Source organism: Muscardinus avellanarius (assembly GCF_963383645.1).
Source record: "Muscardinus avellanarius genome assembly, chromosome: 3".
Classification (NCBI taxonomy): Eukaryota; Metazoa; Chordata; class Mammalia; order Rodentia; family Gliridae; genus Muscardinus; species Muscardinus avellanarius.
The window spans coordinates 45,107,648-45,134,835 of record NC_137788.1 but is presented as its reverse complement, the minus strand read 5'-3'; the positions used below and the strand labels follow the sequence as shown (position 1 = coordinate 45,134,835).

Below are 27,188 nucleotides of genomic sequence, written 5' to 3'. Positions count from 1 at the left end.
CTTAAACTCAAAGGCATTCTACCTTTGAGCTACACTTCCACACTTCCAGCCCTATTCTTTTCTTTTTTTCTCTTTTTCTCTCTCTTTTTTTTTTTTTTTTTTTGGGATGGAACCCAGGGGCATTCTACCTCAGAGCAACACCCCAGCCCTATTTTTTATTCTTTATTTTGAAACAGGGTCTCACTAAGTTGCAAAGGGCCTCACAAAGTAGCTGAGGCTGGCTTCAAACCTACACAATCCTCCTGTCTCAGCCTCCCAAATGCTGGGATTACAAGCATGAGCCACCATGCCGGCTTTATTATTATTATTTTGTAGGGAAGGGGGTGCTACTGAGGGTACTGAGGGGGGGGGCTACTGAGGGTGAAACCCAGCTTCAGCAACTTAGTGAGGCCCTCTACAACTTAGTAAGACCCTGTTTCAAAATAAAAAATAACGCTGAAGTAGTGTAGCTCAGAGTTAGAATGCCTCTTAGTTCAATACCCAGCACCAAACAAAAAAAGATGAGGGTATAGCTCAATGGTAGACTGCTTGCCTAGAATGCGTGAGGTCCTTGCTTCAATCCCCAGCATCACAAAAAGAAAAAGGAAAAAAAAAAAAAAAAAAAAAAAAAATATATATATATATATATATATATATATATATATATATATATATATATTCGCTAGTCAAATCATGAAATATCACTTCCTTTATCATGTACCCCTTCTCAAATTGAATTGTCTGCTATTACAAGGTCATTTTTCTACTTGCCTCCCTTCATATTATATAAAAGAAAGTGCACATGTATTCTTTGGACAATTTTTTATATTTGCAGAGTAAATGATAATGCTGTAATTGTTTTGGAGTAAGATTTTTTTTGGTGGTACTGGGGGTGGAACCCAGGGGCTTTCTTCCTCCAGGCCACACTCCCAGACCTATTTTATATTTTATTTGGAAAGAGGGTCTTACTAAGTTGCTGAGAGCCTCACTAAGTAGCTCAGGCTGGCTTTGAACTTGTGCGATCCCCCAGCCTCTCAAGCACGGGGATTACAAGCATGAGCCACTATGCCTGGCTGGCTTTATTTTATTCTTATTTTGAAACAAGTTCTCCCTAGATTAATGAGAGTCACTACTTGCTGAGGCTGACCTAAAATCTGCTACCCTCCTGTCTCAACCTCCCAAGTACTAGAATTATAAGTGTGTGCCACCACACATGGCTTTCGAAGATTTCTTTGAGATAGAGTCTTGCTAAATTGCTGAGGCTGGCCTCGAACCTGTGTTCCTACCTCAGCCTCAAATTACAAGCAGGCACCACTGCTCTGGACCCAAGGAAACTCTTTAAAGTCTCATATCCATAACAAAGAATAGAAAGGAAAAAAAGAATGGAAGATCAGACTACAGTAACAACAGTTAGGAAGTTAGAAAGGAGATGTATGAGTGATACTTAGTTTTCTACTTTCTCTACCTGCTAAGCCAACAGCAAAGTAAGCTTAAAAACAAAACAATATCCATCACGGTATCCCATAAAGACAGATATTCAACTTTCACACAAATAAAATAATAACTTGAGAGAATCAAAATAGGAATTGTTCATGCTTTGAAAAGGTCTTTTTAAATAGTAAAAATGTGCAGACAACAGGTATAGACTATAGAGGAGCCTTATTACCTTGACAAACCATCATCCCAAGGAATCGATCAGCTACTTCTTGAGGGAAAGTCCAATGCATTGGAAGGCACAGTGTTCCATCAGGTCTTTCAGAACAAAATTTCTCCAGATTAGCAATCAGGACATTCATGCAGATGTTGACCAAAGAATACGGTGATGCCTCCTCCTAGCAAACAAAACAAACCCCAAACTTTGTTAGAATACATCTGCAAATATTCAACACACAAATGGTCATGCCACTCATACAGCCTCCTACTCTAACAATGATTTTTTTTTTTGGTGGTACTGAGGGTAGAACCCAGAGACTTTCTACCTCCAGGCTATACTCCCAGACTTATTTTATATTTTATTTGGAAACAGGATTTCCAAGTTGCTGAGAGCCTCACTAAGTAGCTGAGGCTGGCTTCGAACCTGTGTGATCCTCCTGTCTCAGCCTCCCAAGCGCGGGGATTACAAGCATGAACCACCACGCCTGGCTTCTAACAATGATTTATATGTAATGAAATCATCTTATTTCACCTGCTAATTAAATGGAAGATTTCAGCTGTTGAAACTTCTGCTCTGTCTCTGAAAGAAGTTTTATCAGCCAAGTATGGTAGCGCACGCATGTAATCCCAGCTTCAGGAGGCTGAGACAGGAGGATAGCAGTTCACAGACACCCTCAGCTATTTAATGAGGTCCTCTGTAACTCAGTGAGAACCTGTTTCAAAAGAAAGAATAAAAAATAGAGCCGGGCATGGTAGAGCACACTTGTAATCCCCGCACTTGGGAGGTGGGGTCAGGAGGATCGTGCTGGTTCGAAGCCAGCCTTGCTGGCTTAAGAGACCCTGTTTCCAAATTAAAAAAATATTTTAAAAAATAGGTCTGGGAGTGTAGCCCGGAGGTATAAGGGTTTCCAGGAACCCCAGTACCACCAAAAAAAAAAAAAAAATAGGGCAGGGGTGTAGCTTGGAGGTTGAATGCCCCTGGATTCCATCCCCAGACCTGCAAAAAAAAAAAAAAAAAAAAAAGGACTGGGAGTGTAGCTCAGAGATAGAACACCTCTGGGTTCAACCCCCAGTCCCACAAATAAATAAATAAATCTCACAATTTGGGGGACATTTCAAGCAGAATCACTGCCATTCATCAAGATATATTCACTCAGCTATTATTTGTGCCAATGGAAGAGAAGGCCTGTTCCTACATGTTCACAACCAGAGATGGGGATACAGCTCCATGGTAGAGCACTTGCCTCAGATGCACAAGACCCTTGGTTTGACTTCCAACACAGTGAAAGAAAAGTGAATTTCAGTCCATGCCTGTAGTCCAAGTTGGAAAGCTGAGGTAGTCTCCAAGTTCAAGACCCCTACAGAATTTAATTGAGACTCGCTCAAACAAACAACAAAAGTGTTACAACCTAAGAGGGCAATATACTGGAAGGTGTTAGAAAAGATTAAGAATCTAACAGGGAGATAGGACTAAAGAAAGGCCCCTGAAGCCTGGTGTGGTGGAGCACACCTGTAATTCCAGTACTTGAGAGTCTAAGACAGGAGGATCTTCAGTTAGATGCAAGCTTCAGCAATTTAATGACACTCTCAGCAATTTAGCAGGACCGTTTCCAAACTAAAAAAGTAAAAATAAAATAGGGTTGAGGAGGTAGAATTCTCAGAGGCAAAATGCCCCAGGGTTCAATCCCTAGCACAAGAAACAAAAAGGAACCTGGGGGCTGGGCGTAGTGGTGCATGCTTATAATCCCAGCATTTGGGAGTCTGAGACAGTCTTGTTACTGAGGCCCTTCACAACTCAGTGAGATCCTGTTTTGAAAAATAGAAAGATGCCAAGTGTGGTGGTGCACGCTTGTAATCCCAGTGCTTGGGAAGCTGAGACAGGAGAATCACACAGGTTTGAAGCCAGCCTCAGTGACTAAGTGAAGCTCTCAGCAACTTAGTGACTGACCCTGTTTCCAAATAAAATATAAAACAGGCCGGGCGTGGTGGCGCACACTTGTAATCCCCGCGCTTGGGAGGCAGAGACAGCAGGATCACGCAGGTTCGAAGCCAGCCGCACTGGTTTAGGAGACCCTGTTTCCAAATAAAAATACAGAAAGTAGGTCTAGGAGTGTAGCTCGGAAGTAGAAGGGCTTCCAGGCACCCCAGTTCCTGGAAGCCCTTCCAAAAGAAAAAAAGAAAAAAAAGAAAAAAAAAATAGGCCTGGGAGTATAGAACGGAGGTAGAAAAGCCCCTGGGTTCCACCCTCAGTACCACAAAAAAAAAAAAAAAAAAAAAAAAAAAAAAAGACTACTTAGCAGGTGTGGTGGCACACACTTATAATCCCAGCATTTGGGAGGCTGAGACAGGAGGATCACAGTTCACAGACAGCTCAGCTACTTAGTGAGGCCCTTTGCAATTTAGTGAGACCCTGTTTAAAAATAAAGAATATAAAATAGGGCTGGGGGGTGTAGCTCAGAGGTAGAATGCCCCTGGGTTCCATCCCCAGACCCGCAAAAAAAAAAAAGTAGAATGCCCCTTAGTTCCAATCCCAGTACTGCCAAAAAAAAAAAAAAAAAAAAACAACAATTTTAATAAAGTAATAAAAGCAAGGTGTGGTGTCACACACTTATCATCCCAGAGACTTAAGAGGCTGACACAGAAAGATCACAGGTTGTAGCCTGCCTCAGAAGCACAGAGGCCCTCAGCAACTTAAGACACTCTTTCCAAAAAAAAAAAAAAAAAAAAAAAAAAGCAAGGCATCCTGGCACATGTTTGTAATCCCAGTACTTGGGAAGCTGAGTCAGGATTGCAGGTTCTCAGACAGCCTCAGCAATCTAGCGAGACCTTCCACAACTTAGTGAGACCCTGTTTCAAAATAAAAAAATAAAATAAAATTAGTGCTGGGAGTATAGGTCAGAGGTAAAACCCACTGGGTTAAATCCTCCCCATCAAAAAAAAAAAAAAAAAAAGTAGGGCTGGGGTTGTAGCTCAAAGGTAGAGTGCCCCTGGGTTAAATCCAAGTACTACTGAATAGATACATAAACAAACAAAACAGACTGGAAGTACAGGCTTGAAATTCTAAACTTGGGAGGCAGAGACAGGAGGATCATAGGTTTAAAGCCAGCCTCAGCAACCTAGTAAGCTGTTTCAAACTAAAAGTAAGGATTGGGTTGAAACCAGGCATGGTGGTCCACACTTGTAATCCCAGCATTTAGGAGGCTGATACAGAAGGATCATGGTTCACAGCCAGCCTCAGCTACTACTTAGTAAAGGCCCTTTGCAACTCAGTGAGAATCCCTGTTTCAAAATAAAGAATAAAAAAAAAACAGGGCTGGGGGTGTAGCTCACAGGTAGAATGCCCCCGAGTTCCATTCCCAGTACCGCAAAAATGAATAAATAAATAAATAACGCCAGGTGTGGTGGCGCAGCGCTTGGGAGGCTGAGACAGAAGAATCGCACAGGTTCGAAGCCAGCCTCAGCTACTTAGTGAGACCCGGTTTCCAAATAAAATATAAAATAAATCTGGGAGTATATAGCCCAGAGGTAAAAAGCCCTTGGGTTCCAACCCCAGTGCCATAAATAAGTAAATAAATAAATAAATAAATAGGGCTGGGATGTGGTTCAGAGGTAAAAAGACTGGAAAAGAACAAATATATTACCTTTATTTGCAGATGATACAATTGTGTAGACAATCACCAGGCATGGTGACTCACGCTTGAAACCCCAGTACTTGGGAGGGTGATATAGAACATAGAAGGTTCCCTGATAGCCTCAGCTACTTAATGAGATCCTCTGCAACTTAGTGAGACCCTGTTTAAAAATAAAGAATAGCCGGGCATGGTGGCGCACGCTTGTAATCCCCGCGCTTGGGAGGCTGAGACAGGAGGATCACAAGAGTTCAAAGCCAGCCTCAGCTACTTAGTGAGGCTCTCAGCAACTTAGTGAGACCCTGTTTCCAAATAAAATAGAAAATAGGTCTAGAGTATAGGCCAGAGGTAGAAAGCCCCTGGGTTCCACTCCCAGTACCAACAAAATAAAATAAATAAAATAAATAAATAAAAATAAAAATAAAGAATAAAAATATAGGAACGAGGGTATAACTCAGAGGCAGAATGCTCCTGGGTTCATCCCAGAACCGCAAAAAGAAAGAAAAGACAAAATCTTAAACATCTACAAAAAATAAGCGACTTTAGTAAGGCTAGAGGATTTTGAAAATCAATTCTATTTCAGCTGACAGTGTACCTCAGCGGTAAAGGGTCCCAAGTGAGCCAGGCTCTGAGCTGGATAATCGGCATAAAAAAACTTAAGAACATATCAATCTCTAAGCCAAACATGAAAAGGAGGCAGGAGAGAGGTGGGTTAGAATGGGGTGGGAAATGAGTGATGTGTGCATGTAGGCCTCTACCATCTTTTAATCCGTTAAGATGTATGATTACAACTCACCAATAAAAAGTTTTTTAAAAAGAAAAGAAAGAAAAAAACTTAACAAAGGTCCATAATCCCTGTAACTGGATGGTTGAGACAGAAGGATCACAAATTTGCAGACAGCCTCAGCAACTTAGGCCCTCTGCAATTTAGTGTTTCATAAAGAACAAAAACAAAAACAAAAAAAGCAGCCAGGTGCGGAGGTACACGTTTATAATAACAGTGCTTGGGAGGTTGAGATAGGATCACAGATTCGAGGACAGCCTCAACTCTTTTTTCTTTTTCCCGGTACCGGGATGAAACCCAGAGACATTGTACCTCAGAGCTACACCCCCGGCCCTATTTTTTAGTCTTTTCTTTTCTCAAACGGTCTCAATGAGTTATGAAAGGCCTCGCTAAGTAGCTGAGTCTGTCCTTGACCATGATCCTCCCGTCTCCGCCTCCCGAAGGCCAAATACCGGGATTACTAGCCTGAGCCAGCACGCCCAGCCAGCCTCTACTCCTTGGTGAAGCCCTCTGCAATTTAGTGAGGAAATAAAGAAAATAAAATTGGGCTGGGGGTGCAGCTCAGCGGTAGAGTGCCCCCTGGGTCCAATCCCCAGAACCATCAGGAAAGAGGAACAGAGGGAGAAGCAGAATTTTTGTTTTGGTTGTTTTGTTTTGTTTTCGATACTGGGGTGGAACCCAGGAACATTGCACCTTCGAGCCACACCCCCAGCCCTATTATTTTAGTCTCTTTATTTTTGAAAGGGGGTCTCAGTGAATTGCGAAGTAAATGGCTGAGGTCGTCCGTTCCTCCGGTTTCCGCTTCCCGAAGGCTGGGATTACGAACCGTGCACCACCACGCCCGGCCAGGAGCACAATCTTCGATGTAGCTCCTCCTCTCTGTGCTTTTGAGTTGACCCTTCACCACTACATTTTGAGTTCTTAAAGGAGTGTGGATGAAGATGGAGTCACACGGCACAACACCAGAGTTTAAGAGTTAATCGGGGCTGAGGAAGTAACTCGGCGGGAGGACCCTTCCTAGCATCCGTGAAGCCTGGGGTTTGGATGCCAGGGTCTTCCAACTACAACAGTTCGATTCCGGGTTACTTTAGAAGCGCAAACACGGCCTCGACACGCAGCAGGACGTTAGCGCCCGGGCGGCCTGGAGGGCGAGGGGCGAGCACGCGGGGCGCGGGGCTGGGCCGGGCTGCAGACCCCGCCCGCTCCTCAGGGCCTCGCGGACGCCGCACGGGGGCCCACGTGGCCGCCGGGGCCGAGGAGCTCGTGCGGCCCGGCCCGGCCCGCGCCCCGCGCCCCACCCGCCCGGCCCGGCTCACCTGCACCACCGCGCGGCCCAGGGCGTCGCTCTGGGCGTCGGGCGGGACGAGGTTCCGGGGCGACTGGCCGAAGTGCAAGAAGTGGACCATGGCGACCCCGCCCGGGGCGCGGGCGCGAGAGAGCGGCGTCGGCGGGCTGGCGTCGGGCTGGCGTCGAGCGAGCGAAGGCCGGAGCCGCGAGAGCCGGCGCGGGCGGCGGGCACGGCGGCGGGCGGCACCGACGGGACCCGGGGCGCCCCGAGCCGGCTTTTAAAAGCCCGTCTGGGTGGCGCGCAGGCGCCGGGGAGGCCCCGCCCCGGCCACGCCCGGCCACGCCCACCGGCCTCCGCGGCGAGGCCCAGCGGCCTCCGCAGAGGCTCCCCGCGCCTCAGAGAGCCGCATGCCCGAAGAGCGGCTGGTCGTCCGTTCCGGTCGCCGTCATGGGCATGCCCGAAGAGCGGCTCTACCAATGTGCAGAAATGCATACATACATACATCATACATACATACTTAAATAAATGTATTTATTTTGTGCATGTGTGTTGTATGGTGGTGGTACTGAAGTTTGAACCACCCACCTAGAGGCATTTTGCCTCCGAGCTACACCCCAGCCTTTATTTTATTTATTTTTCGTCTTTTTATTTATTATTGATTGATTGATTGATTGATTGATTGCAGTACTGGGGATGGGACCAAGGGGCATTGTACCTCCGAGCTACACCCCCAGAGTCTTTTTGTGACAGGGTCTCACGGAGTTGCAAAGGACCTCGCTAATGTAGCTGAAGCTGTCCGCGAACTGTGATCTACCCAGTCTCCACCTCCAGAATACTGGGATTACAAGTGTGCGCCACACGCCCGGTTTGTTTATTTATATATTTATTTTCTTTGCGGTACTGGGGATGAAACTCAGGGGCATTCTACCTCCGAGCTACACCCCTGGTCCTATTTCTTAAGTCTTTTTTTTTTTTTTTTATGCGGTACCAGAGATGGAACCCAGGGACATTCTACCTCTGAGTGAGACCCACAGTCCTATTTTTTTTATTATTTCTATTTTTGAATAAGGGTCTCAGTTGCAAAGGGCCACACTTAATAGCTGAGGCTGTCCCTGAACCGCGATCCTCAAGTCTCAGCCTCCCAAATGCTGAGTGTGTTCCACCACGCCTGACCTATTTTTTGTTTTGAAACAGCATCTCACTAGGTTGCTTAGAGTCTTGCTAAATTGCTGAAACTGGCCTTGATCCTGCAATTCTCCTGTCATAGCCTCCCAAATACTGAGCTTACAGGCATGTGCCATTCTGCCTGTCTTAGAATATATATTTCTGTGTGTGTGTGTGTGTGTGTGTGTGTGTGTGTGTGTGTGTGTGTGTGTGGTACTGGGGATGGAACCCAGGCACATTCTACCTCTGAGCTACACCCCCAGCCCTAACTTTTATTCTATATTTTAAAACAGGGTCTCACTGAGTTGCAAAGGGCCTCACTACTGTACCTGAGGCTATCTGCAAACCTCCTGTCTCATCCTTCCAAATGCTGAGATTACAAACGTGTACCACCATGCCCAGATTCCAACCCTATTTTTTATTCTTTATTTTGAAACAGGGTCTCACTAAGTTGTGGAGGGCCTCACTAAGTAGCTGAGACTGGCCACAAACCTTCGATCCTCATATCTCAGACTCCCAAATACTGGGATTTCAGGTGGGTGTCACCATGCCTGGCATTTATATTTTTAATTTTGGCTTTTTATTTTGTGTAAAAATTTTTTTCAAGCAATTTATGTGCTGAGATAGAATCATCCTAAATTGCCAAGGCTGACCTCAAACTTGTGCTCCTCCTGCCTTAGCCTCCTGAGTCACTAGGATTTATAGGCATACACCATAGGGTCCAGCTTCCATCTGGTTTTCTATGAAGATCTTACTCATGTCCAAAAATGAATTCCTGATATTTCTCCCAAACCTGCAATCTTTCCCATTTTGTTTGTTTTTTATAGCACTGGGGATGGAACCCAGGGGCATTCTACCTCCGAGCTACACCCCAGCCCTATTTTATTCTTTATTTTTGAAACAAGGTCTCACTAAGTTGCAGAGGGCCTCACTAAGTAGCTGAGGCTGGCAGAGAACCTGCGATCCTCCTGTCTCAGCAGCCTCACAAGTACTGGGATTTCGAGCGTGCAATACCATGCCAAACTTGCTTGCTTTTTTCTCCTTTCTTTCTTCCTTTTTTTTTTTTTTTTTGTACTGGCGATTGAACCTAGAGAGGCATTCTACCTCCAAGTTACACCCCCAGCTCAATTTTATTTCTTATTTGGAAACAGGGTCTCATTAGGTTGCTGAGACCCTTCCTAAATTGCCGACATTGGTTTTGAACCTGTGATCCTCCTGTCTCAGCTTCCCAAGTACTGGGATAACGAGCATGTACCATCACACCTGGCAATCTTCCCCATTTCTATATATGATAACTCCTTCCTCTTAGCTGTTTATGTTAAAAATTTTGAAAATCATTTTTAACTCCTTTACTTATTTTTTTTTTAGAGTGCTGGGGATCCAGCCAGGGGTGGTGGCACTCACTTGTAATCCTAGTACTTGAGAGGCTGAGACAGGAAGATAGCAGGTTTGTGGCCAGCCTCAGCTACTTAGGCCCTCCACAACTTAGATCTTGTTTTAAAATAAAGAATAAAAAATAGGGCTGGAGGTATAGACCGGAGGTAGAAGGTCCCTGGGTTAAATACTCAGAACTGCAATAAACAAACAAACAAATAAATAAATAGGGCTGGGAGTGTAGGTCAGAGGTAGAATGCCTGTGGGTTCAATTCCTAGTACTACACAAAAAAAAAAAAAAAAAAAATTCCTCTGGAATCTTGCCCATGCAAAGCAAGCATTGTACCACTGAGCTACATCCCCAACCCATTTTTTTTCTTTTTTCTACCTCTGAGCTACACCCCCAGCCCTATTTTATTTTGAAACAGGGTCTCACTAGGTTGATGAGAGTCTTCACTACTTTCTGAGGCTGTCCTCAAACCTACACTCCTCCTGTCACAGGCTCCCAAACACAAGCATGTGCCACCAAGCCCAGCTTAACTAGAAACTTCTATTGTGAAACTATGGCCTTTTTTTGTTGTTGTTTTTTGTTATTTATTTATTTATTTATTTTTGCGGGTCTGGGGATGGAACCCAGGGCTTTCTACCTCTGAGCTACACCCCCCTGCCCTATTTTTATTCTTTATTTTGAAACAGGGTCTCACTGAGTTGCAGAGGGCCTCACTAAGTAGCTGAGGGCGTCCGTGAACCGAGATCCTCCGGTCTCAGCCTCCCGAAAGCTGAGATTACAAGCGTGTGCCACCACGCCCAGCTGAAACTATGGCCTTTTTTAGAAAGCAGTTCTCACAGGTGAATCACTAAGGAACTGAAAGTTTGCATTACTATTAAATTTTAAAGCAAATGTCTAGAATTGCCAGACATAGTTTCGCACACTTGTAACCCCAGCACTTGGGAGGCTGAGACAGGAGGATCGGGGTTCACAGCCAGCCTCAGCTACTTAGTGAGGTCCTCCACAACTTAATGAGACCCTGTTTTAAAAATAAAGAATAAAAAATGGGGCTGGGGGTATAGTTTGGAGGTAGAATGCCCCTGGGTTCCATCCCCAGCACCAAAAAAACCCAAAAGTCTAGAATCAAAGTAGACAATACACACTTTACATAAAATTTATAACATTTATTTAGGCAAAAAATTCCAAAACAAAAATCTGTACATACACATTAATACTTAAATGATGTCCTGATTTAAAATATAGCATGATCCATGTACAGTATATCCCCATACACCTGGCTGTAACAAGAACAAGGTTTCAGTCCAGATAATTGAGAATCTCTGAAATGTACACACATTACAATTTCCAATTAATTTTCATATCCTTTAAAAGGAGTTACAGTATTCCATCAGAATTCAAGCAACAGATATCCTTTTCTCATATTTAGAAGTTAGTGAGAATTTGACAGAAGGAACCCTTCAAAAGTCAGGGATTTAAAAAAATTATTCTTACAGATTATCTTAGAGTACAAATCTTGACTCAACATCTTTTTATTTTTACAGGAAAAAAGTTTTCAAGAATTTAATTAATGAAAGTGTCTCAGCTTTCACTAGCTAAGTAGCTCCTTGCTTCAAAGCTGATTAAAATAAGCATAAAAACCCCAATTTGAACATTTGAGTAGTTTTTCCCAATTAAAGTAAAAATTAATCATATAATTATCAACACTAGATTTTTAAATTTCTCATAAAATAATTTTGATCAATTTGGACTTTTGAAGTTTCTTTCTTTTCTTTTCTTTCTTTCTTTTTTTTTTTTAAGAAGCAGCCTCACTATGTTGCCCAGGCTGCTCTTGAACTCCTAGGCTCAAGTGATAGATTCTTCTACCTTACACTCTCTCATAGTACCTGGAACTGCAGACATGTACCACCATGCCCAGCTCTGAAATATTCTTTTTTTTCTTTTTGTGGTACAGGTAGTTGGACCCAGGGCTTTCTACAACTGAGCCACATTCCAAGTCCTTTTTATTTTTTATTTTGAGACAGTCTGTTAAGTTGCCCAGGCTAGCCTCAAATTTGTGATCCTCTTACTTCAACTTCCAAGTAGCTGAAATCACAGGCCACTGTCATGCCTGGCTAAACTATTCTTAATACTCATTTGTCTGGCTATAGAGTTAGGCTGTGTTGTCCAAAACAGCTTTTACTTCATTCAGAGTAATGAGAAACAACATTCATCTTTGTGTAATTTTACCCTTAAAGTGGGGAGGGGAGAAACAAGCAAATAACATTCTTTCTTAAGCTACTAGTCAGTTATCATAAAATGTCTTGGGTTAAGAGTTAGAAAGTAAAGAATGCACAATTAGGAGAGTGCTGCATCATGCAAAGTCTATGAATTGCCAAGTAAGATAAAGCGATCACTCGCTTAAAGTCCAATCAGCAACTTTTCCTATCATACTATTATTCTCAACACTGGACAAAAGTTTTGTATTATTCCTAAAATAAACAGTTTGTGAGTTAACACTGAAAACTGAAAATGTGTCAACACACAGAAAATGGTAAAGACTAAACATCCAATGTCCACAAAATCACTGGAAAACTGCTATAATGGATTTAAGAGGGAAACCAAATGTTTGCAAATCTCTCTGGAAGCAATCTCAGAACAGTTCTGAAGCCCTCATAGTACAAAGTCCCCAAATGAATAATATAGAGACAGAACTGAAAGAGTCCACAGCCTCTAACTTATGCCTTCAGTCTAAAAATACTGTTTAGTCCCCTCTTAAAGTTGTATAGTAATCAAATAAATGTAAACATACCATTAGAGGGCAGGAGAGAGATGTGCTTCAAGTACAAAACAGTATGTATCTGCTCTCTCTCTTCAACCTTCAACCTTGAGTACAGCTGCACATTGTTCTATGGGGGATAATACACCTTTTATTTTTATTATTATTTTGTCCTGGGGATCAAACCCAGGAACATTCTACTTCTGAATTACACTCTGGCTCTTTTTATTTTGAAACAGGGTCTATGCTAAATTGCTGAGACTGGCCTCAAACTTGGTCCTCCTGTCTCAGCCTCCCAAATACTGGCATTACAGACATGCAAAAACATGCTTAGCCCTAAGAAATGCATTTTGTTTGTTTGTTGGTTGGTACTGGGGTTCCTGGAAACCCTTCTACCTCTGGGTTACACTCCCAGACCTATTTTTATACTTTTTTATTTGGAAACAGGGTCTCTTAAACCAGCGCGGCTGGCTTTGAACCTGCGTGATCCTTCTGTCTCTGTCTCCCAAGCACAGGGATTACAAGCATGCCACCACACCCAGCAAGAAAGGCATTTTAAAACACTAAATCAAGCTGAGCATGGTGGCACATGCTTATAATTCCAGTACTAGTGAGGCTGTGACAAGAGGATCACAGATTTGCGGCCAGCCTCAGCTACTTGGTGAGGTCTCTGAGATCCTGTTTCAAACTAAAAAAAAAAAAAAAAAAAAAAGACCTGGGGATATAGCTCAGAGATAGATTGCCCCTGGGTTCTGTCCCCAGCATCACAAAAGAACAGAAAAAAAATCCACTAAGCCAAACTTGTGGTTCAGTATTCTAATTTGCCCCAATTTGACATGTTTTCATTATGGGAAGCTGAGAGAAGTATTTCAAGTTCAAGGACAGCCTCAGCAATATAGGAAAGCTTGCAGCCACCTAGTGAGACTCTAGCTAAAAACAAAATTAAAAATTAAACGGCTAGAGGTAGCCGGGCGTGGTGGTGCACACTTGTAATCCCTGTGCTTGGAAGACAGGAGGATCGCACAGGTTCAAAGCCAGCCTCAGCTACTTAGTGAGGCTCTCAGCAACTTAGTGAGAACCTGTTTCCAAATAAAATAGAAAATAGGTCTGGGAGTATAGCCCGGAGGTAGAAAGCCTCTGGGTTCCACCCACAGTACCACAAAAAAAAAAAAAAAAAAGGGCCAGAGGTAGAATGTCCCTAGGTTCAACCCCCAGTACCACCAAAAACCTTCTTTTGTTTCATTAAAATGTATTCAAATAGGATGGAAGATGGCTCTATGCTATCTTGATATAAGGCATAATAATTAAAAGAGCCAAATTACAAGTGACTATAGAGAGAAAACAGGCCAACACAAAAGCATTCATTTGTAGAAAAACAATTTCCTAAATTGAATATATAGGATTGATAAATTTTATTTTGATATGGTGATTGAACCAGGAGCATTCCAGGTTTGAGCTACATCCCAGCCCTTTAAATGTTTTGAGACGAGGTCTTGCTAAATTGCCAAGGCTGGACTTGAACCTATGATTCTCCTCTCAGTTTCCCAAGTCCTGGGATTATAGATAGGAATCATTTTTTTGTGTACATGTGGTACTAGGGATTGGACCCAGGGGCATTTGTCTCTGAACTATCCCTCAGCCTTCTTTGTTTTGAAACAGGATCTTGCTGAGGCATCCTCTCAAGTATTAGGATTACAGGAGCACACCACCATGCCCAGCTTAAACATGAATCTTTGATTGTTGGAAGCTTAAAAATATATTATAAAACAAATAACTGTAATAGCCTTATTTGTACCACCTTGGGTATCCCACTTAAGTTTACTACTGCCATAAATGGCATTCTTGCCCAGGGGTGAAAAGCAGTAAATTTATGACAAATTTCTGGAATTATGGAGCTGATGTGCTTTTTAAAAATTCTCACTTAAGATCAGTAGCCACTGCATGTTTCGCCAGAGGGAAAACGAAGCCCCTTTACGACATGTTGTTTTGTTTTGTTTTGTGGTACTGGGGTTTGAACCCAGAGGCATTTTACCTCTGAGCTATACTTCCAGTTCTTTTTTATTTGGAAACAGGGTCTCAGTACTTGCTGAGGCTATCCTCAAACCTGCAATCCTCCTGTCTCAGCCTCCCAAGTACTGGGATTATAAGTATACACCACTATGCCTGGCTTTCTTTTTTCATTGAAAAATAAAAATCACTTTTCTTTTTTTTCTAATTTTTTGGTGCTGGGGATTGAACCCAAATCCTTGTGCATGCATGTGCTGACCACTAAGCTGAGCTACACCCACACAATGCAAAAGACCATAGCAGCAAACTTCTTTGATCAAAGAATAAGATGCCTTAATAATAATAATAGGTTCAAGGACATTGTTGTAGTACTGGGGATTGAACCCCGGGGCATTATACCTCTAAACTCCACCCCCAGCCCTATTTTATTTTTAAACAGTGTCTTGGTAGGTTGCTGAGTCTTACTATTTGCTGAGCTTGTCCTTGAACCTACAATCCCTCTGTGCCAGGCTCCTAAGTACTGAGATTACATGCATGAGCCACCATGCCTGACTAGAATGCCTTAATTATATTTGCTCTAATTTGTTATTTGTTTGTTTATTTGCGGTACTGGGGATGGAACCCCGGGATACTCTACCTCTGAGATACACCCCCAGCCCTATTTTTTTATTCTTTATTTTAAAACAGGGTCTCACTGAGTTGCAAAGGGCCTCACTAAGTAGCTGAGGCTGTCAGCGAACCTATGATCCTCCTGTCTCAGCCTCCCAAATGCTGGGATTACAAGTGTATGCTACCATGCCCAGCTAATTTGTTCTTGTTTTACCCAATGATGCCAACACATTATAATCTAAAAAGTCTAATTCATTTTCCGCGCGCGCGCGCGTGTGTGTGTGTGTGTGTGTGTGGGTGGAGATGCCAGGGATCAAACCCAGTGCCTATGTACAACCAAAACTTGTTGCTTTTGAACTGATCTGGTGATGTTTTCCATTATGTGGGCAAACCAATGGTTTGAGGGATGAGTGTTCTAACCCTAGTCTAAACTGTGCTTGAAACTGTGCCACCGAAAGATAACCTTTGAAGGCACCAAGACATTCTACTCTACAATTTCAAAGAGGAGGCATCATAGATTCTAACTGTACAGACTGGCCAGTTAGACCTCATAATTTCAATATATACATTTAACAGCCAGATTCAAGATCTTGCAAACAATTTTACAGCCTAGTTGTATATACAATTTTAAGAACTAGCCCAACCATAAAGGCACTAAAAATTTTTATATATCTGAGATGTGATCAATTATTTTAAGACTCAGAAGTATCTGGCCACTACTAATCTTCACTTGTAGTAAATTTCAGTAACATGTAGGGGGTTGGGGGTAAAGTACTAGGTAATGAACCCAGGAGTGTTCTACTACTGAACTGTATCCCCAGCCCTTTTTATTTTTTATTTTGAAATAGGAACTCACCCTTAATAAGTTACTACACACTGTCCTCAAACTTTCAATTTTCCTGTCTCAGCCTCCCAAGTATTGGGATTACAGGTGAGCTAACTTTTTTTTTTTTTTTTAATGGTACTGGGGATAGAACCCAGGGGCATTCTACCTCTGAGCTACACCCCGATCCTATTTTTCAGTCTTTCTTATTTTTTGAAACAGGATCTCACTAAGTTGTGGAGGGCCTCACTAAGTAGCTGAGGCTGTCTGCAAACTGTGATCCTCTGGTCTCTGCCTCTCAAATGCTGGGATTATAAATGTACACCAACACGTCCGGCAACTTTAAGTATTTTTGAGTCTTCATCAAGAAGTTATTCTGGAGCCGGGCATGGTGGCACATGCTTGTAATCCCAGCATTTGGGAGGCTGAGACCAGAGGATCGTGGTTCGCGGACAGCATCAGCAATTTAGTGAGACCCTGTTTCAAAATAAAGAATAAAAATAGGGCAGGGGGTGTGGTTCGGAGGTCAAATGCCCCTGGGTTCCATCCCCAGACCCGCAAAAACAACAACAACAAAAAAAGAAGTTATTCTGGTAGTCAGTCATGGTGGCACATGCCAGTATTCCCAGTACTTGGGGGGAGAGGGGCAAGACAGGAAGACTGCAAGTTCAAGGCCAGCCTTGGCAACTTAGTGAGGCTCTGTTTCAAAACAAAAAATAAAAAGGACTGGGAATGCAGCTTAAGGGTAGAGAACCCTTAGGTCCTTTGCCCAGTAGTAGAACAAAAACAAAGTAAAGTTATTCTAAATAAGAAGGAACTTGCTGTTTTCAGCACATTTTTAGCCATTTCTGAAAACAAATTGTAAAGACAAAAACCTAGCAATAGTCTACAGTGAACATGTATTCTTATCTTGAAATATCAGAAAAAAAAAGTTAATACCAAACTTCTCAAGTAGGATTTTCCTTAACTATACCAAATGGACCTGGAAATAGTCAATAAAGCTAGCAACTTTCAAGCTACTGTAGGCCATTCTATTTTCTTTTTCTTTCTTTCTTTTTTTTTTTTTTTTTTTTTGTGGTATTGGGGGTAGAACCCAGGGGCTTTTCTACCTCTGGTCTATACTCCCAGACCTATTTTATACTTTATGGAAACAGAGTCTCACTAAGTTGCCTAGAGCCTCACTAAGAGGCTGGCTTTGAACCTGTGCAATCCTCCTGTCTCAGCCTCCCAAGCGCTGGGATTACAAGCATGCACTCCCATACCTGGCTTATCCTATTTTCTAAATTTTGATATTAAAACTGGGGAAAAACCTTAAAAGTAATTTTCCATTTTATCTAAAATAAACTTAATCAGTAAAAACTCATTTTATACCTATAAAAATTCCTTGAGCCAATTCATTCAGAATTAAATCACAATTTTATATAGGTTTAAATGGTTCTAAATATTTGCCTTTTTTTTAGTTAAACTCAGTTTTTATTCCCATGAAGGAACTTCAAAACATTAAAGACTACTTATTGTGCTAGTGGTATGAAATGTTACCAGTAAACTAACTAAATTAGCTCCTTTCTAAATAAAAATGCATTTGACTGAATAATCGTTCTAATTTAAATATCCCTTTTTGTGGTACTAGGTATTGAACCCAGGGGCAGTCCATCTCTGAGCTATACCTCCAGTCCTATTTTATTCTTTATTTTTTGAAAATGTGTCTCACTAAGGTGTGGAGGGCCTCACAAATTGCTGATTACAAGCATGTGCCACAAGGCCTGGCTTAAATATCCCATTTAAAATCTCTACTGAGGTTGAGTGTGGTGGTGTATGATTGGAACCCCAGTACTTGGGAGGTTTAGACAGGCAAATGAGGCCAGCCTAAGCAATTTAATATCTCTACTGAGAACATTCTGAGCTGGGTATGGTGGTGACTGTAATCCTAGAACTTGAGAGGCTGAGACAGGAAGATAGTAGGTCCAAGGCTGGCCTCAGCAATTTAGGGAGTATGTCAGCAACCTAGTGAGACATTTAGAGATAAAAATAAAAGGCCTGGGGGTATAGCTCAGAAGTAGAGTGTGATTAGGTTCCATATCCAGTATCAAAAAGAAAACATTTTGGCCATCTATGAAAAAAATGTAGTCATGTAAGGCTATAGATCAATTTCATCACAAAATAAAATTTAAAATGAATATTAAGTTTCTTGGTCACTTCCTGCCAGATAGGATGATCACAGGTTACCTGCCTCAGCAAGTAATGAGTTTCTCATCAACCCAATGAGACTCTGTTTTGTTTTTGTGGTACTTGGGATGGAGCCCAGGGGCCTTCTACCTCCTGTTTTATTTCTTATTTGGAAACAGAGTCTTGCTAAGTTGCTGAGAGCCTCAATAAGTTGTTGAGGCTGGCTTCCAACATGTAGTCCTCCAGCGTCAGCCTCCCAAGTACTGGTATTACAAGCATGTGCCACCATACCTGGCTCAGACTCTGTTTAAAAAAATAAAATAGGGCTGGGTGGTATAGCTTGGAGGTAGAATACCTATTGGTTCAATCCCCAGAACCACCAAAAATATTTCTTCTTATCCACTACAACTAAAATCATTATGTCTAACCATTTAACAATAGTCTCATTCTTCTCTTGCATTTTTGGCAATGAGATGTGGACATCTTTTTTCAACATGAACACATTAAAAAGATACATATACTTGCTGGGCGTGGTGGCGCACGCTTGTAATCCCCGCGCTTGGGAGGCTGAGACAGGAGGATCGCACGGGTTCGAAGCCAGCCTCAGCTACTTAGTGAGACCCTGTTTCCAAATAAAATATATTAAAAAAAAAAAAAAAAAAAAAAAAGGTCTGGGAGTAGAGCCCGGAGGTAGAAAGCCTCTGGGTTCCACCCCGAGTACCACTAAAAAAAAAAAGATACCTATACTTGTGGTACTGGGGTTTAAACAGGGGCATTCTGTCACCAAGATACACCTCCACCCCATTTTATTTTTTGTTTTGAAACAATATCTTGCTAAATTGCTGAGAATGGCCTGGAACCTGCAATCCTCTTGTCTCAGACTCCTAAATACTGGCCGGGCGTTGTGGTACACGCTTAGGAGGCAGAGACAGGAAGATCGCGCAGGTTCAAAGCCAGCCGCACTGGTTTAAGAGACCGTTTCCAAATAAAAAAATATAAAAAATAGGTCTGGGAGTGTAGCCCGGAGGTAGAAGGGCTTCCAGGAACCCCAGTACCACCAAAAAAAAAAAAAAAAAAAAAAGACTCCTAAATACTGGAATTACAAAAATCTACCACCATGCCAGCCTATCAATTCTATTTTAATTGAGCAAAGTAATACTATGAGTAGTCTCTATTCCACTGAACAAAAATGACTTCCAAAAAGAAGAAAAAGAGAGCAGGTCATGAGGGTGCATGCTTATAATTCCAGTACTTGGGAGGCTGAGATAGGAGGATCATGATTCACAGAGAGCCTCAGTTACTTAGTAAGGCCCTTTGCAACTCAGTGAGACCCTGTGTCAAAATAAAGATTAAAAATTAGGGCTGGGGTGTATCTCAGAGGTAGAATGCCCCTGGGTTCCATCCTCAGTACTGCAAAAAGAAAAAAGAAAAAGAAAAGATTAGCTAGTTTTAACTAGTAATTTTTTTAAGCTCTCATTTTCACAACATGACACATGGAGACTCAGACAGCTTTAACACAAAATGCTATAAGATTTTATAGTAGATGTCAGGGGAAATATTTCCAGAGAGTACCCTGAAGTCTGTGCAGGAAGTAGCAGTCTGTGCTTCCCTAGCTACAAGTATGAAAAACAGCTTCGGTTCACTGCCTCAAGAGAGGTAGGCTGCAGATGGGTAACCTTTCCATTTTAAAAACTATACCATGAAAACAAGTCCCAATTTCTAAACTGTTCTTCCTTTTTTTTTTTTTTTTCGTAGTATTGGGGATTGAATTTAGGACCTTGAGTGTGCTGGGGCAAGTGCTTTACCACTGAGCTATACTCCCAACCCTCTACTACATTTCTGCCAGTCATCCAGGCTCCAGACAGTGAGTAGCTTCCATGAAGAGGCAGTTCAGGTTTCTATTCTCTCACACTAAGGACATATAAAAGAAACACAGACACAGAATAAAGACATTTATACAGAAGCAGTATAAAATTTACAATGGAAGCAGTGAGAGGAAATAAAGTTAACAGCTCATCTGAAGCTGCAAATTGATTGGAAGGGACATAGATATCAGAAAAGTCTGGCCTAAGGGTTCGTGCAAACTTTATCATAAAACTGAAGAATCTCAAGCACAGGTTAAGTTCAAACACCATAAGATGTGGAAAATTTCCTAAAAGGCAATGATGAAGAAGAGACCTTTCTTGCCTCATAAGTTAAAAATCACAAGACAAATTAGAGACTGTTCACATAGGCAGTAGTGTACATTATCAATCCAAACTGATTTTATGATTCTTGTCATGGAACCCCCACAAAACACCACAGAGGGCAAGATGTTCCAAATAAACCAATCACAAAAAGGATTACTGTGGGTCAATTATCCAATTACCTATGGCTATCAATTTAGTCTGGCCTGGGGCTGCTTTTTACAGGGAGGTGGCCTCCCATGACGCACAATGTGTTTTTCTAAGCTGTCCAGAATGGCCACAGCAATCTGTTGGACATGGGGATCAGTGTGCTCATGTTCTTTGATGTTGTATAAATGCTGCAGTCCTCCTTCTTCAATCAGCATGCTGCAGTACCTTGAAGCTGAAAGAAAACAAGAGAGGTTTTTTCTTTCTTTTTTTTTGTGGTATTGGAGATTGAACCCAGGAGCATTCTACCTCTGAGCTACACTTCCAGCCCTATATTTTATTCTTTTTATTTGGAACAGGGTCTCACTACGTTGCAGAGGACCTTACTAAGTAGCTGAGCTTGGCCACGAACCTGGATCCTCCTGTCTCAGACTCTCAAGTACTGGGATAACAAGCATGCGCCACCATGCCCGGCTTCTTTATTTTCGATTTTCTTTTTTCTTTTCTTTTTTTCCTTTTTTGTGATACTGAGAATTGAACTCAGGGGCCTTTTACCTTTGAGCTATACCCCCAGCCCTATTTACTTATTATTTATTTATTATTTTGCATACTGGGGATTAAACCCAGGGGCCTTCTACCTCCAGCCTCCTTTTTTTCTCACTAAGTTGCAGAGGACCTTACTAAGTAGCTGAGGCCGGCCATGGACCTGTGATCCTTCTGTGTCTTGGCCTCCCAAGTACTGGGATTAGAAGCATGCACCACCATACTTGGCTTTTTTTTTTTTTTTTTTAAACAGGGTCCACTAAGTTACTAATGGACTTACTAAATTGCTAAGGCTGGTTTCAAACTTGTGATCCTCCTGTCTCAGCCTCCCATGTACTGAAATTTTTGGCTGTGCCACCATACTCCAAATACATTCAGTTTATAACCTAAAATTCTCTTACATTGTACCTTCAAAAGTTTGTGTCCTCAAAAACCATCACAATACACAAACTAATAACGGCTTTTTTTTTTTTTTTTTGCACGTACTGGGGATTGAACCTGGGGCATTCTCTCTCTATACTTTTTATTCTTATTTTTGAAATAGTATCTCACTAATTTGCAAAGGGCTTCACTAATAGCTGAGGCTGTCCTCAAACTGTGACCCTCCTGTCTTAGCCTCCCAAGTACTGGGATTACAAGTGTGTGCCACCATGCCTGTCTTAGCAATTACTTTCTTATGAAAGGAGAATTTCGCTTGGAAAAAAAAAGAGCCTAACTATAGTTCTTTTTGGTACATACGATTCTTGCTGCAGACATGTTGCATGGCCCAAACAGCCCACAGCTGGACTCCTGGTGTTGTGAAACAGCCAAGTAATGGAAAAAATGGATTAAAGGACCTGAAATTTGAAAAGAAAACAATCAAAGCTACATTTTATTACATAGCACCAGTTTCTAAGCAGTGACTCCTAAACCTATTTTAGAAATTTCATCCTACTATTTCTAGGCTAATACAAGTGAGCTCTATAATTTTATTTATTTATTTTTTGCAGTACTAGAAATGGAACCCAGGGGCATTCTACCTCCGAGGTGGACCCCCGCCCTATTTTTTATTCTTTATTTTGAAACGGTCTCACTGAGTTGCAAAGGGCCTCACTAAATAGCTGAGGCTGTCTGCGAACCACAAACCTCCTGTCTCAGCCTCCCAAATGCTGGGATTATAAGCATGCACCACCATGCTTGATTCTGTAGAATATTTTTTGTCTTAGCTATTTCAGAAAATATTGCATTCAGACATGTCTGAATACTAAAACAGAAAAAAAAAATCTTCTAAAAAGCATTGTTTTGGTCTTAAAGATACACTTTTTTTTTTTTTTTTTTGATGGTGGTACTGGGGTTCCTGGAAACCCTTCTACCTCCGGGCTAAACTCCAAGACCTATATTTTTATATTTTTATTTGGAAACAGGGTCTCTTAAGCCAGCAAGGCTGGCTTTGAACCTGCATGATCCTCCTGTCTCTGCCTTCCAAGCACGGGGATTACAAGCGTGTACCACCATGCCTGGCTTAAAGATACACATTTTAAAGGCTAACAAATCTTGCTTTGGAAACTAATAAATGGAGAAGTTAGGTGATAATTCTACCTCTGAGATAAACCCCCAGACCTATTTTATTTTTATTTCAAAAGAGGGTCTTGCTAGGTTAATGAGAGTTTCGCTACTTGCTGAGGCTATCCCTGAACTTGTGATCCCCCTGTCTTAGCCTCCCAAGTACTAAGATTACAGTTATACTCCAGCAAGCCTGGCTACAAAATGCACTTTAATACCAGGTGTGGTAGTGCACACTTGTCATCCCAGTACTTGGGAGGCTGAGACAGGAGGATCACAGGTTTGAGATCAGCCTCAGCTACCTAGTGAGGCCCTCTGCAATTTAGTGAGACTTTGTTTCAAAATAAAGAACACAAAATAGGATTAGGGGTGTAGCTTGGAGGTAGAATGCCCCTGGGTTCCATCCCCAATACTGCAAAAAAAAAAAAAAAAAAGCACTTTAATAAATTATAAACTCTTTTTCCTAACAAATGTGGTGTTCCTTTCTTTCCTTTTTTTGTGGTACTAGGGATTGAACCCAGAGCATTCTACCTCTAAGCTATTACCCCCCAGTTCAATTTCTTTTAGTTTTTGTTTAGAAACAAGGTCTCAGTATAGTACTGACAGTCTTACTACCTGCTGAGACTGTCTTCAAACCTGTAATTCTCCTGTCTCCGCTTCTCAAGTCCTGGGATTACAGGTGTCCACCTCTATGCCGGCTTGGTATTATTTTCAGTTCCTTCAATTCTGTCATGTTGTTTTAGACATCTGTGCATTCATACATGGTTTTCTCTTCCTAAAAATTTTGCCCCTACTTAATTAATTTTTAAAATTTGTGCCGGGCGTGGTGGCGCACGCTTGTAATCCCAGCATTCGGGAGGCTGAGACCTGGAAGATCACGGTTCGCGGACAGCCTCAGCTACTTAGTGAGGCCCTCTGCAACTCAGTGAGACCCGGTTTCAAAATAAAGAATAAAAAATAGGGCATGGGGTGTAGCCCGGAGGTCAAATGCCCCTGGGTTCCATCCCCAGACCCGCAAAAAAAAAAAATAAATAAATAAATAAAAAATAAAAATAAAAATAAATAAAAAAATAAAATAAAATTTGTGTGTGTGTGTGTGTGTGTGTGTGTGTGCGCGCATGCGCGTTGCTAGGGATTAAACCCAGGGGCATTCTACCTCTAAGCTACACCCCTAGCCTGAATTTTTAATTTTTTATTTTGGAACAGGGTCTCACTAAGTTGCAGAGGGCCTCAACAAGTAGTTGAGGCTGGCTGCAAACCCAGATCCTCCTGTCTCAGCCTCCCAAGTACTGGGAATACAAGTGTGCACCACCAAGCTGGGGTTACGTTTTTAATCTTTTTATGGTGCTAGGGATTGAATTGAGGGTCATACCACCTCTGAGCTACACCTCCAGCCCTTTTTTTTTACTTTGAAACAGTCTTACAAAGTTGCTAAGGCTGTTCTCAAGTTTGCAATCATCCTGTCTTGGCCTCACAAGTACTGGATAATGTGTCACCATGTCCAGCTCGTCTTGGTCATCTTTGAATTTGAAGAGTGTAGACAAATTCCTAGGATTTGTCTTCAATAAATGTAGAATAAAGGAAGGCATGATGAATGATAGGTGGCAGAAAAAAAGTCAAATATTTTTGGTACCGAGAAAACCCAGGGGCATTCTACAACTTGTGGGCACTGTAAGATCTTGCCAGTGAATAACTCAGAACAAAGGAAATGACTGCAAAAGAAAGAAATACCCCTAACCATTACCTGTGTCCCAGACTGAGGCTTTACCAAGTATGTCCTGGCCTCAAACCCACCAACCAGTGGCTCACACAACTGCTCCTGCATGCTCACTCCCTTCCCAATCCCACAAAAAGCCCTAAGTCTATAAGGAAGCAGGCTTCTGACTCTGGCAGTCCCCTCACCCCCCCCCCCAGGTAGTTGCTTCCTCCTGGATTTTACCCCAAATAAAGCCTGTTCTTTGCTGTCAAGCCATGTTTCCTTGAAACAAGGCTGCCCTCAAACCTGTGACCTTCTTGTTTCAATGTCCCAAGATATTTTATACTTCACTTTTTTTCTCTCAGTATTTGGGACTGAATCCAGGGTACCCCACTAGCTTTTTGTTTAATTTTTGTTTTTTCCCCCTTGTTTGTTTTTCAGTACTAGGGAATGGACCAAGGGATGTTCTTTTTTTTTTTTTTCCGGTACTGGGGATGGAACCCAGGGGCATTCTACCTCCGAACTATAACCCAACCCTATTTTTTAAAATTATTCTTTATTTTGAAACAGGGTCTCACTAAGTTGCAAAGGACTTCATTAAGTAGCTGAAGCTGTCCATGAATCTCAATCTTCCTGTCTCAGCCTTCCAAATACTGGAATTACAAGCATGCATCACCACACCTGGCTTATTTTTTATTTTGAAACAAAGTCCTCCTAATTTACTGAGAGTCTCACTAATTTCTTAAACCCACAGTCTTCCTGTCTCAGCTTCCAAAGTTCTAAGATTACAGGCATGTGCCACTATATCTGGCATTTGGGGAGGTTTTCTTGAGACAGGGTCTTACTAAGTTGCCCATTGTGACCTCAAACTTACACTCTTGCCTCAGGCTTCGCAGTAACTGGGATTACAGGCATGTGCCACCATGCCCAAAAATACTTGGCTTCTTTTAGAGCCAGTAGTAAGAGAGATACCATCAAGAAAGATTATATATCTAATAGGAATGATACTGAAGTAAGAAAAATGACCTGGTTTCTGGCACATTATTTATTATTGTGTTAATTACCTGTATGCTACCATCTCACACTCTGGAGTTGGCCACTTCAAAATAGCTGAATGCTAGAAGACACAAGACACACAGAAAACATTACAATATTTATTTAGCTTCACAGTATTATATTATGTGGCTTTGATAGTTTAACCACTATATATTCTTCCAGAAAACACCAAATGATCCTACCAAGTCATCAAGAAGACAATTCCTCTGGCTACGGCTCAATGTCCAAGCTTGTTCACCTCTGGATATTAAGTGGGCAATAATTCCAGCTGCAAAGTAACTGACTTCAACTTCAACACTGTGTAGGAGACTACTAATGTGGTCTATAAAATCCTTCCACATTAATTCAGAGTGCAATTCTTGTACTTCAGCTATATTGTTCTAGAAAAAAAGGAGAGATAAAAATTAAATATGTATACTAAACAGCTAAGAGAGCTGTTTTCAGACAATGGACAACATCAGAGGGGATCCCTGTGAGGAAAGTGTTTAAATGGGGCAGTTTCCAGATTGCAGTGAACGTAAAAGGAACCACAAGAGAACCTGGCACTTTTATTGAGCTGAGGAGGGAGAGATTATAGTTTAGGGTGGCCAAGCTACAAAACTTTATAGAACAGGGTCATGGGAAGGGAGAAAGAGACAGAGACAGTCACATCTAATATAGAGTTCCCCCAAATATCTGTCTGAGTAATGACATGGGGTAAAACTCCATGAGGCTAAGAAAAGTACACTAGAAAGCAGTACATAAAGAAACCCCAAAATTACAAAGACCTAAGAATAGTTTACATTGTAAGTACCTAGACTAAAGCGATCAAGTAATAGAGAAAGCATTTAGTTGACCTGGTAGTGCATTCCTGTAATCTTAGTGACTGGGGTTGAGGCAGAAGGATCACAGGTTCCAGGCCAGCTTGAGCAAGGTTCTGTCTCCAATAAAATAAAAAGAGGCTGGGATTGTAGATCAATGGTAAAGCTCCCTGGATTTAATTCCCAGTAAAACACACAAACCACACAAACAACTTGATGTCCAAGTAATTTAAAAACATGCTGGAATAAAGTATAAGATTCTATGGAAGAAAACAACAGTATTTATCTCTACCAGTAAGCCACATTTGGAGCTCCTTTCTTTTTTTTTTTTTTTGGGGGGGGTACTGAGAAGAGAGATAGAGAGGAAGGGAGGGAGGGAAAGAAGGAAGGAAGAAAGGAAGAAGAGAAAGAAAGAGAGAGAGAGAGAGAGAGAGAGAGAGAGAGAGAGAGAGATCGTTCGTTCATTCTGGGGCTATAGCTCAGAGATAAAATGCCCCTGGGTTCAATCCCCAGTACCACAAAAAGAAAAATAATATAACCAATTAAACTTGATTGTTATTTATAGAACAGTATACCCCATGATAGCACAATACACAATCTTCTGAACATACATTTTTTTTTCTGGTATTGGGGATGGAAAATCTAGGGGCATTCCACCTCCAAGCTATACCCCCAACCCTATTTTTTCTTCTTTATTTTTGAAACAAGTTCCCACTAAGTTACAGAGAGCCTCACTAAGTAGCTGAGGCTTTTCACAAATCCTCCTGTCTCCACCTCCGAACTACTAGGACTACAAGTGTGTGCCATCATGCTTGGCTTGCAACATTTTTTACAATAAATTTTTGTGTGTGCGTGGTACTGGGGATTGAATCCTGGGGCATTTTACCTCCAAAATAGATGCTCAACACTATTTTTTATTTTTATTCTTCAAACAGGGTCTTGCTAGGTTGATAAGACTCTCACTACTTGCTGAGGCT

At 41.8% G+C, this 27,188-nt stretch overlaps 2 protein-coding genes across 2 annotated transcripts in view; both read right to left on the bottom strand.

Annotated features, from left to right (window-relative positions):
- Window positions 1–7,451, bottom strand: part of ZYG11A (zyg-11 family member A, cell cycle regulator) — a gene marked incomplete at both ends in the record, with an annotated part of 43,177 nt that extends 35,726 nt beyond the window's left edge. The window contains 2 exons of the mRNA XM_080691417.1: window positions 1,646–1,811; window positions 7,362–7,451. Of these exons, the coding sequence (XP_080547543.1) occupies window positions 1,646–1,811; window positions 7,362–7,451 (256 nt within the window). The remainder of the gene's footprint in view (window positions 1–1,645; window positions 1,812–7,361) is intronic.
- A 13,167-nt stretch (window positions 7,452–20,618) lies between these two features.
- ZYG11B (zyg-11 family member B, cell cycle regulator) overlaps window positions 20,619–27,188 on the bottom strand; it is a gene marked incomplete at both ends in the record, with an annotated part of 61,654 nt that continues 55,084 nt past the window's right edge. Inside the window, 4 exons of the mRNA XM_080692246.1 lie at window positions 20,619–20,809; window positions 21,856–21,953; window positions 25,420–25,472; window positions 25,594–25,791. Coding sequence (XP_080548372.1) covers window positions 20,619–20,809; window positions 21,856–21,953; window positions 25,420–25,472; window positions 25,594–25,791 — 540 coding nt within the window. The remainder of the gene's footprint in view (window positions 20,810–21,855; window positions 21,954–25,419; window positions 25,473–25,593; window positions 25,792–27,188) is intronic.